The 12,500-nt window shown below is 39.3% G+C and overlaps 1 protein-coding gene across 1 annotated transcript in view; it reads right to left on the bottom strand.

Moving 5' to 3' along the window:
- LOC143034740 (uncharacterized) overlaps positions 1 to 12,500 on the bottom strand; it is a 273,418-nt gene that overhangs the window by 139,403 nt on the left and 121,515 nt on the right. The window contains exon 3 of the mRNA XM_076201089.1: positions 3,488 to 3,566. Within this exon, the coding sequence (XP_076057204.1) occupies positions 3,488 to 3,566 (79 nt within the window). The remainder of the gene's footprint in view (positions 1 to 3,487; positions 3,567 to 12,500) is intronic.

Raw genomic sequence — 12,500 nt, forward strand, 5'->3', positions numbered from 1 at the left:
TCCTGTGTTTCCTATTCCGCTTACATCATATATATATATATATATATATATATATATATATATATATATATATATATATATATATATATATATATATATATGGTCTGAGTCACACTCATATGTTGTATATATACCCGTGTTCAAAAAGTATCCGTCGGGAGCGATGTAAGTAGTGAGATTAACTAAAGGGAAGAGGAAGATGTACGCTTTGATAAAAAAATGTATATAAATAATAAAAGGTTAACTATTGATGATTTTAGATTGAATATATTGCGCAGTCATTTGTAAGTGTTCACTCATTTCTCTCTCCTAGCTGGGTACGTTTATATTTATGTTCGATTTTATTTTCACTTTAATTCTTTTACTTAGAGATTCGAAATTAGATTTGGTTATTTTATCATTCGCTCTCTCTTTCTTTTTCTCTAACGTATAAGGAAGCAGACACCAACACACACAAACTCATGCACATACACACATACGCACATACGCACACACACACACACACACACACACACACACACACACACACACACACACACACACACACACACACACACACACACACACACACACACAAACACTCATACACGCGCACGCACACACACACACACACACACACACACACACACACACACACACACACACACACACACACACACACACACACACACACACACACACACACACGCTCTCACAAAGTTATTTCCTTTTAAATTTCCATTTTTCTTTCTCTTATATTCCCATATATCTATGTATATACATATATGTGTACGATATATGTATTCATATATATATATATATATATATTATATATATACATACATACATATACACATGTTTATGTACATATGTGCAATAAGCATATGCACTCGTATAGATATTGTGCTTATGAGTAAATTCAAAATTTCTTGTGTCATCTCTTAACACTGTCTTAATAGCATCTTAAACAACTTGAATATATTTGTGCACTATTTACAATAATATATACAACATAGGTACATGCAAATAAATGTATATACAAAATGTAAGATATTGACTCATTATGAACAGTAGTAGGTGCTTGTCAATGCTAATTTGTAGGCTGCATTTTTTGTAAGCATGCTTGATGGGTAGATATCCAAATCATAGAATATTGTCATGCTAGGCCTATGAATAAACAAGGCCTCTGTACACGAAGTCATTTTAGGAAGATTGATGCCCTTGTTCCTTTCTATACCTATACCTATACAGGAATATATGTATATATGAATATTGCACGAATGTAATGCAACTAAAATCATATCAATAATAAACTCATCACCCCTAGAAAGGGCTATGTAAGCATTATTTTATTTTTTCAAAGTCACGGCACTCTGATTTTATATATACAGTATATATATATATATATATATATATAATTATATGTATATATGTATTTATATATATGTGTGTGTATATATATATGAAGATAGGGTAGTAAAGAAACACACAAGTCAGAGTTGAGTTTATTACTCTAACGTTTCGTCTTTAAACCTTCTTCAGAGAGACTACAAAGTACATGGGATTACAAGATGTGTATCGTCTGGAGGGTGTCTCCTAGTTGTTTATCTGACGAAGGACTTGTCCGCTCTAAACCCCGCCTCCTCATTTTCTCGTGGCTAGTCGTGTATTGCTAATTTCGCCCCTATTTTAGACCAGTTGATGAATCCTTTTCTATTATTTATACGATCTTCCTTATTTATATAACCAATGGAAGCAGCTTATATAAATAAAGATTGTATAAATACTAAAAGAAGATTCATCAACTGGTCTAAAATAGGGGCAGAATTAGCAATACACGATTGGCCACGAGAAAATGAGGAGGCGGGGTTTAGAGCGGACATGTCGTCTGTCGGATCAACAACTAGTAGACGCCCTCCAGACGATATGTAATCTTGTAATCCCATGTACTTTGTAGTCTCTCTGAAGAAGGTGTAAAGCCGAAACGTGAGAGGAATAAACTCAGCTCTGACTTGTGTGTTTCTTTACCACCCTCCTATCTTCATATATATATATATATATATATATATATATATATGTGTGTGTGTGTGAACGGTTGCCGTCCTCTGAATGGTCGTAGTGGTGAAAGGACGAGCATATCTCTACGTCGTAAACTTATGATCCAGAGTAATTGTTTACGTCATAAAATCCCAAAACGGAATATTATTTCTTTACGTCATAGGTGTAGCCTGAGTTAAACATAAGTTAGTCAAATCATAGAAATTCATTCATATATCTCGTCTACAAGAGAATCATACTCATACGCTTAGTAATCGTATCTAGAGGATAACCATGGTCCCTTTATAAGTGGAGGCAACTGTACTTGGTACTTATTATTTAGAGGTATGGTGACCATGGCATTCTGACTCTACGGTTCTCTTGTTCTTGATGTAAAAAAAAAAATCTTGATGATTCTGAATTAGAGCTGATATCAGGACACCCTGAAGACCAACAATTACTAGAAACTCCATATAGATACTCAAAAATTTTTCGACTGAAATTTATTTTTAATAAACTCTTAAACTTTTGCTTATGGCTTCAGGAGATACTCTGTGACACTTTTAGCCCTTGTAGTCATTTGTTAAATCTCTCAAAATAATAAAAAATATGTTACTAAGAACTTCATTTATCGGTGATCTCTCAAGCCCCAAAGTCTGTATTACCGTGAGGTCAGAACACAAAGCCGAAACTCTTTGTTATCTACAGATCATGGAAGAGTTCTTCTTTGCACGGCGCCTGTGTTCCTCATCTTCTTGAAGGTCTCGTTGACTCTAGAAGGAGTCTGTTGACCCTGTAGGGGCAAGGGGGACCCCGCCCCCTCGTACGGGAGGCGTGACGGGGCGGGGCAGCAAGCGCAGGACAAGACCCAAGCGTATAAAAGATCGACTTAAAAAAATGAAAATAGCAGTGATGGTGTTGGCGATGGGAAGCTTGTGGAACGGTGGGCGCAGGTCGGGAGGTGGAAGTGGAGGAGGAGTAGGGAGGGCAAGGTGGAAGAGGGCAAGGGCAAGGGAAGGGATTGGGGTATAGGCAAGGGCATACAAGCTTAGATGCTTTCATTTATCCAAAGAAGATAAAGCAGAATAAAATTCAATAGGCAAAAAAAGACTATGTATCTAACAAAGACGTAAGAATACCCAATAATGAAGGGTTAAAAGTTTGTTGTCAAAACGAACTACAGTAACTAGAAAAGAAAATCCAAAAGCAGTGACAGAACAGCAGCACATAAGTGTGTATGATAATCGGCGTTAATTAAAAGTGAGAAAAAAAAAGAGACGAATAAAAATAATGCAAATACAGTACTGCAGCAAGCGAACGGGGCAGAAAGGGTAGTCTGCCTCGTAATGCATAAAAACGCCGATCGAAAAAAAAAAAAAAAAAAAAAAAAAATATTAGGGTACGGTATGAAAAATAATCCAAAAAAGAGATTAGGATGGGGTAGAAAAAGTAAGCTTGTAGGAAAACTCACCATTCACTTCCGGTCTTGGCGAGGTTGGCCCTCTTGCGCCCCACCTGGTGAGGTTTTGGTTCGGCCACCAAGTTTACATCTGGAAGATTAGCCAATAGTAAGTCAAAAAGGCCAGTCAAAATCCAACCAATCAAAACATAGGGAAACTCCAAAATGGCCCAAGCAAAATTGGTCTTGGTGGTTATTTTGGCTGGTGACAAGAGGCTCTACCAGGGAGGCGACCAATACTCAAAATAACTGGGACTAGTTGGCACTAGTTGGGGGCAAAATATCTAATGTCATCAAGTGGTCAATCTAATATAGAAAATTTCTAACTTCTCTTTTAATGCAAGTTAGTAAATTTAGAAATCTGGTCATGCAAGGTTGTACCTGGAATTTGACGAAATAGTGGTTAATTGCTGTAAGTGAAATACGTATATCAGTAAACGGGTAGATAAATAGATACGTAGGTAAAGAGAAGCTAGGTAGATTGACAGATCATTGGACAGGGGAGGTGAAGATAGATAGACAGCACCACAGATTGACAGGAACGTCGTAGTACCACATGCAAGTGATAGAAAAAATATAGATAAGTGAATTGAAAAAATAAGGAAGTAAATAGGTAAATGTGTAAATGAAAATGAATAAATGAGTAAATGAATAGATAAATGAATGAATAAATAGACAGATCAAAAAACATATTAAAAACATATAAAAAGGAGGGAACAACATCCCTCAAAATCTTGGTGGAAGAACTACCGGTTCCTCTCTTCGGCGACGATTGCGCTGATTGTCGTTCTTACACTTAGCCCCTCGACGCAAAGTTTTACCATATATGGTCTGATCCAACTGATAACAGACGAGTTGATTCAACCATTCATTTATTCATCTTTCTCACACACACATACATATATATTTTTTCCAGAAATAAAATAGCTCAGGATTTAGTAGTTAACAGTAAATCTAACCTTGCCGGTGTGTTGTCTCCTCTATATCTTATCAACTATTTGACCCATATAAATACTTACATGCATAAATACAAACCTATGTACGTACATACATACATAAACATGTAATGCATACAATATACACATACATACATACACACAACACACACATAGATACATACACACAATACACACATACATACACGCAGTACATACGCAAGTTCAAATGGATTCTTGACTTCAAATTACTTTGCTAAGCAAACAAAATAAATTTGTGTATATCAATAATTTCCATCTGACGAAAAAGAATGATAAAATTTAAAATGAAAAATTGCATTGCGTGCTAGAAATTATTTATGCGTTTGAGAAATAGTTCCCAAGTGTAACGATACTTGTTTTGGCTTTGGAACAAGCAAAAAAGGAAAAACGCTAATTCTTCTTGTGCGGCCATAAAACATTTGATAAGTGAAAAGAAAACGCGTGGGCAAATGTCATTGTTGACTTTTTCTATTGGAAACTGACTGAGCATAGTGAGTTCTACAGTAGTTCTACATTCTACACCAAGAAGTTGACATATTAAGTAGATTTTGTTCAAAGTATCTTTTAAGAATTCTCGAAGCACAGCGAGTTCTACAGTAGTTCTACGATCTACATCAAGAAGTTGACATATTAAGTAGATTTTCTTCTAAGTATCTTTTAAAGATTCTCGGAGCACAGCGAGTTTTATAGTATTCTACGCTCTACATCAAGAAGTTGACATATTAAGTAGATTTTGTTCTAAGTATCTTTTAAAGATTCTCGGAGCACAGCGAGTTCTACTGTATAGTAGTTCTGCGATCTACATCAAGAGGTTGACATATTAAATAGATCTTGTTCTAAATATCTTTTAAAGATTCTTGGAGCAAAGTGAGTTCTATAGTAGTTCTATGTTCAACATTAAGAAATTGACATATTTTGTAGAATTTGTTTTTAGTATCTTTTAAAGATTCTCAGAGCAGAGTGAGTTCTATAGTAGTTCTACATTACATTCTATATAAAAAACTTGACATATTAAATAGATTTTGTTCTAAGTATCTTTTAAAGATCCTGGGAGCACAACGAGTTATGGCAGTTCTATGTTCTACATCAAGAAGTTGACATACTTAGTAGATTTTTTTCTAAATATCTTTTAAATATTCTTGGAGCACAGCGAGTTCTATGGTAGTTTTATGTTCTACATCAAGGAGTTGACATATTAAGCTAAGTAGATTTTTTTCTAAATATCTTTTAAAGATCCTCTTCAAGAAGAAAACTACATTGTTTTGGTAAAGACACATCTTGCCTATCCCTTTCATTTCTACGACGAACACTTTTGATCATATTCTAGTACAGTATAATCATATATCTAGAAGGAATTAATAACAAATAAATAAAATGTAATACTAAAATTATATAGAATACATAAAAATTGAGAATAAATGCTAAAATATATCAAAACATAATAACATAGAAGCATTTAGAATAGAATAGAATAGAAAAGAATAGAATAGAATAGAATAGCATAGAATAGAATAGAATATAATATAATAGAATAGAATAGAATAGAATAGAACAAAATAGAATAGAATAGAATAGAACAGAATAGAATAAAATAGAATAGAACATCATAGAATAGAATAGAATAGAATAGAATAGAATAGAATAGAATAGGATGGTAAAGAATAAAATTGAATACACTGGAACAAACAAAACAGAACATAGTAAATTGTAAGGATAGGATGAAATATAAAGTACAGAAGAATGAATAAAGAAAGTACAAAATAGGATAAAGTAAATGAAGTCTTAAATCCTTTGGGGGATGGGGAGAGGATCTTCCTGTCATGGACTACGCGGTTGACGATAATGGTTCTATCTACATCTTAAATTTTTTTGCATCATATATATATATATATATATATATATATATATATATATATATATATATATACATACACACACACACACATAGTATGAGGAGGGTGGAAGAAGAAGTCATGGGCTTAGTTCCGAGTTGCGAATATATTCCTGACTGGTTTCGCCCTACGCTCTACGGTCAGGAATAAATAGGAATAAATTCACAACTCGGAACTAGACTCGTGACTTATTCTTCCACCTTCTTCAACCTGTCGCAATGTCTCAGCATATATATATATATATATATATATATATATATATATATATATATATATATATATACAAATATACACACACACACACACACACACACACACACACACACACACACACACACACACACACACACACACACACACACACACACACACCTACATCCATGTCACGTAGTATACGTCAGTGTAGTCATCGTGTGACGTGATTGTGGTGACATGATGCATAGGTGATAAGAGTATATACATGGATCTATGTCAGACAAATACGAGATGGGACATAGCGTGGCCTCGATGATATTGTCTCCCAGTGACACGTGATTCAATGGAACCCAATACAGAACAGGAGTGGCTAGGGACTCGTCAATGTTGGCAGCACTGAGTGGGGGAACTCGTCAACGTTGGCAGCACTGAGTGCAAACGTTTGTGAACGGTTTACGGACACTCAGGGTAATTGGGCGTGTAATCCTATGAGCGATCGCCTGTTCAACTGTACACTATGAGTGAAGAAGAAAAGTAGCGTCAGAATACACGGATTTGATTGTAAAATCTCGATCAAATGAATCATTTGTCCTCAATGTTGTTTATCCAATTCCTTCATCTATTCAGTGCTGCCAACTGCGTCGAAGTTCTTGATTCTTTTTTTCGTTTATGAGGGCGTCTTCGCATGATAAGGAATTTAGTGTACAGTCAACTACTAAAGTTCCCTCACACGTCTCATCTACGAACAATCTACTGCTGTCAATTCATCAATACGAGAGAGAATATAATCTGGTAATTGTGTCAGTACATATTACAAAGTATTACAAAGGCGGAGCTTGCCGACAGGAGACCTTTTGGTCCATAACTAGGTCGGATGCGGAAAAAATTATAATAATGATAAATAAACAAAAGAAAAATAAATAAAAATCATAACAATATAAATGACAATAAATAATATAAATAAATGCATATGTATAGTTAGATAAACAAGCAGGTGAATAGTAAATGATAACTAATTGACAGATAACTAATTATAAATGAAAATCAAACAAATGATAATAAACAAACAAATAATAACAAACAAATAAACAAATAACATAAAATAAAAAGGCAGATCATATCTGTAACCATCTCGTTTTCCTGAGAACGCAAATTCGATTTTTAAATGCTTTTGGATTTACGTGCATTCATTGACAGAAAAGTATTCATTTTATGGATAGAATACTATATCAAATGCTCGGCAATAAAACTTGAATCTGTTACTTCAACCTCGATTGTCCTTTTTCTTTTTGTTCCGTCCGACGCCAGGTGATTTTATTCGTGTCTTTCACGTCCTCGATAGGGAAAGGGTTAACCTTATTAGAGACGACAGGAGGAGTGGTGGTGACTGCTAAGTTTTTTGCTAAAACTTATCGAACTTCCTTGTCTCGCAACCGCCAATCAAATACACGAAGGGAGAGAGAGGGAGAGAAAGAGAGAAGGAAAAAGGGAGAGAAGAAGGGAAGGAGAGGAGAGAGGGAGAGAAGGAGAGGAGGAGACAATGAGAGGAAAGGAGGAGAGAAAAGGAGAAGGTGAAAATGAGAGGAGGGGAGTGAAAGAGAGGAGAGGAGAGAAAGAGAGGAGAGGAGAGAAAGAGAGGAGAGGAGAGGAGAGAAGGAGAGAAAGAGAGGAGAAAAGGAGAGTATGAGATAAGGAGACAATGAGAGGAAAGGAGAGAAAGGGAGATGGAGAAAATGAGAGGAGGTCGGAAGTGAAAGAGAGGAGAGGGGAGAAAGAGAGGATAAAAGGAGAGTATGAAAGAAGGAGACAATGAAAGGAAAGGAGAGAAAGGGAGAAGGAGAAAAGGAGAGGAGGTGGGGAGTAAAAGAGAGGAGAGGAGAGAAGGAAGGGAGTGAAAGAGAGGAGAGAAGGAGAGAAGGAGAATAGGAGACAAGGTTTGGAGTTTTATGCCCAAACTAAAAAAAAAAAAAAAAAATATTCGTCTGTCACCATCATTAGCACAAACAAAATCCATATAAAATGTACCGCTGTGCTGAGGAAGGTAAAGGCATATCAACAGGATGGGCCATCTAACGAAACACGTTTCAGCGCAACGACGCCTAAACGAGGTCAACCAGGTCAACAAGGTCAACAAGGAGGGCACTAAGCAGGCCGACCTGCAAACAGCCTTGCAGCAAGCCAACGAGCAGGCCAGCAGGCGGGCCAAAGTACAGTTCACATAAGCAGGCTCAACGGCAGGCCATGAAGCTTTAGATCCCCTGTAAAGGCTTGGCAAGCAGGCCGACCGGCTAAAACATAAGGCCGTGGCATACGCTTCGAAGAAGGCCGACAGGCAGGCAGCAGGTCGGCCTTCTGTTCAGTCAAAACGGCAAGCGGGAAGCATACCAAATAAGCCAGTCGGCAGGCCAGTCGACAGGCCAGTAAGCAGGCTGGCAAGCAGGCCGGGAGCAAAACCCACCTTAATTGGTTGATTTCGGGTGTGGAGACCAAATCAGTTTTCCTCAGAGATGAGTTTGAACAAGAAGATGTACGGTTGAACCAGAAGAGGTCACCTATGCCCTGTGTGCCAAGACATCGGAGGCAGTGGCTTACGTGTACACACACACACACACACACACACACACACACACACACACACACACACACACACACACACACACATACAAACAGATGCATACACATGCGCGTACAATGCAAGCACGCACACACACACACACACACACACACACACACACACACACACACACACACACACACACACACACACACACACACACACACACATACAAACAGATGCATACACATGCGCGTACAATGCAAGCACGCACGCACGCACACACACACACACACACACACACACACACACACACACACACACACACACACACACACACACACACACACACACATACACACGTATACATACACACACACACATCCTGGGAAAGTTAGAGGTGTGTCTTATACCCCCACCCCCACCCCTTGACCAAAACCATCACCCCCCCCACCCCTTCACCCCCCCCCCCCCCACTCCCCACCCCCCTTGAACCGCCTCTCGTATCAATAAACTGTCCTGCTGGATTACTCAGCGGAGAAGAGAAAGACACAACACACAACAACAGTAAATGGTTGTGGACACTCAATGCCACTCATGGGGGGGGGTGTTTGGGGGATGTTGGGGGGATGTTTGGGGGGATGGGGGGAGACCTTTCGGGCATACCCACCCCTCCCCCATCCCCCCTATTGGCTGGGATGAAAGGAGAGGACAAGGGGGGCAAGTGGAATAGGGGGGAGATAAGGGGTAAAGGATTTTGGGAATGATGAGAAGTGATGGGGAGTGGATGAGGTGGGGATGTGGATTCAGAGGGTGGGTAGTGTATGTGGATGAAATGAGGATTGGGCAAAGAGGGCTGGATTTGAGATTGGGGAGTAGGGAAGACTAGGGGTAGTTGGAGAGGATGAGGGAGATTGGGTTATTGGGGGAGAAAATGAGAGAGATAACAGTGGGAAATAGTTGATGAGGTGGCGCTGGTCGCCATTTCTCTTTTTCCAAAGAAGATGTAGGAAAGAAGCATAATGTTGGATGAAGTAGATTTGAAGGAAGAGGAAGAGGAAGAGAGAGAGAGAGAGAGAGAGAGAGAGAGAGAGAGAGAGAGAGAGAGAGAGAGAGAGAGAGAGAGAGAGAGAGAGAGAGAGAGAGAGAGAGAGAGAGAGAGAGAGAGAGAGAGAGAGAGAGAGAGAGAGAGAGAGAGAGAGAGAGAGCAAAAGTGAGTGTATATGTGTGTGTGTGTGTGTGCTTCTACATGCATCGCCCCAAAACCTATAAATACCAGGGATGAGGTAATAAATAGATGAAAACGGAGTTTGGAGAACAGGAAAATGGGAAATCGTGGACACAGACAGACAGACAGACAGACAGACAGAAATAGACAGAAAGAGAGAGAGAGACCAGACAAAGAGAGAGAGATAGACAGAGAGAGAAAGAGATAGGTAAAGAAGGAGAGAGAGACAGAGAAAGGAAGAGATAGACAGACAGACAGACAGACAGACAGACAGACAGAGAGAGAGAGAGAGACAGAGAGAGAGAGAGAGAGAGAGAGAGAGAGAGAGAGAGAGAGAGAGAGAGAGAGAGAGAGAGAGAGAGAGAGAGAGAGAGAGAGAGAGAGAGAGAGAGAGAGAGAGAGAGAGCAGCAGGGAGGAAGGAGGTCGAGATGGAGGATCAGAAATGGAAGGAAAGAGAAAAAATATCGTAGAGGAAGAGTGGAAGGAAGAAGAGGAAGAGAAGAAATGGAAGAGAGAGGGATGGAAGGAATGAAAGTAAGAGGAATGGAATGAGGAGGAGGAAGAGGAAAAGGAGAAATGGGAGGAAGAGGGATAGGAGGTGGGGAAGAGAACGAAGAGGAATGGAATGAGGAAGAGGAGGAGGAGGAGGAAGAAGAGGAGGAGGAGGAGAGGAGGTGGTGGAGGAAGAGAGGAGGAGGAGGACAATGATGATGATGATGATGATGATGATGATGATGATGATGATGGTGATGATGATGATGATGATGATGATGATGATGATGATGATGATGATGATGATGATGATGATGATGATGATGATGATGATGATGATGATGATGATGATGATGATGAGGTGGTGGAGGAAAAGAGGAGGAGGACAATGAGGAGGAGGAGGAGGGGGACAAGTATGAGGAGGATGAGGAGGACAATGATGATGATAATGATGATGAGGGGGTGGAGGAAAAGAGGAGGAGGAGGACAAGGAGGAGGACGAGGGGGAAGAGGAAGAGGAGAGATTGATACAGGACTAAAGTATTGCCAATACTATGATGGACACATGAAAGGCTCAGTATTGATTTGTAATGTGCGGATTGCATTGGTTCAATGCGGAGTGTGGAGTTGATGAAGCGTGCTGAACTCCTACGGAATGTGGAGTGCTGGGGAGTGCGAGATGTATACTTGGAGTACATGCGTAGCGTGGGAGTCGTGGAGTGTGGCAAAATGATTGGAGTTGATAAGGCCTGTTTACTCCATACGTGATGTGGAGTGTGCGTCGCGTGTTATTGGAGTAGTTCTGTGTGGAGTCCACTCGTGTTGTGGAGTGCTGAAGGGAGTGTGATAGGAATATGTATTTGGAGTATCTACATTGGGTGCAAGTCTGGATTATTAGAAAAATGTGTGGAATTAGTGAAGTGGAGTGCAGTTAGGAGTGTGTAATTGGAGTGCATACATCGTGAGGAAAGTTTGGAGTACATTAGGGAGTGTAGAGCTACTGGAGTGTGCTAAACTCCTTATGTGGGTCAAATATGAGGAGTATGGTGCGAAATGATGGGTACGTGGAGTATAAAATTGGAGTGTGTAAATAATCAATACGGACTCCTAACTTTATGTAATGTGTAGAGTGTTTGGAGTGTTTTGTGCACAGCGCTTCCGGACTCCAAGTATTGGGAAGTTTGAAACATGGAGTAGTATGAACAGAGGGGGAAGTACAAAATATGTGGAGTACATAGAATATATAATGAAAGGAGTTTATGTGAATTAATGTGGAGTGCATGAAGGGAAAGGTGGAATGTATGGAGTTGAAAATGGAGTGCATGGGAATATATGTGGAGTGCATGGGAATATATGTGGAGTGCATGGGAATATGGGAATATATGTGGAGTGCATGGAGCTGGAGGTGGAGTATATGGAGTCGATTGTGGAGTCCACGGAGTTGAATGTTGAGTACACGGTATCGAATATGGAGTATTTGAGTTTGACTGTGGAGTGTATGGAGTTGAATATGTAGTGCAAGAAGTCAAATATGGAGTGCATGGAGTTGAATGTGGATTGCGTAGAGTTGAATATGGAGTGTATAGATTTGAATGTGGAATGCATGGAGTTGAATGTGGAGTGCATAGAGTTGATTGTGGAGTACTTGTAGTCGAATGTGGAGTGCATAGAGTTGAATGTGGAGTG

The sequence above is a fragment of the Oratosquilla oratoria genome, chromosome 18 (assembly GCF_046742065.1).
Source record: "Oratosquilla oratoria isolate Oo_2021 chromosome 18, ASM4674206v1, whole genome shotgun sequence".
In the NCBI taxonomy this organism is placed as follows: domain Eukaryota; kingdom Metazoa; phylum Arthropoda; class Malacostraca; order Stomatopoda; family Squillidae; genus Oratosquilla; species Oratosquilla oratoria.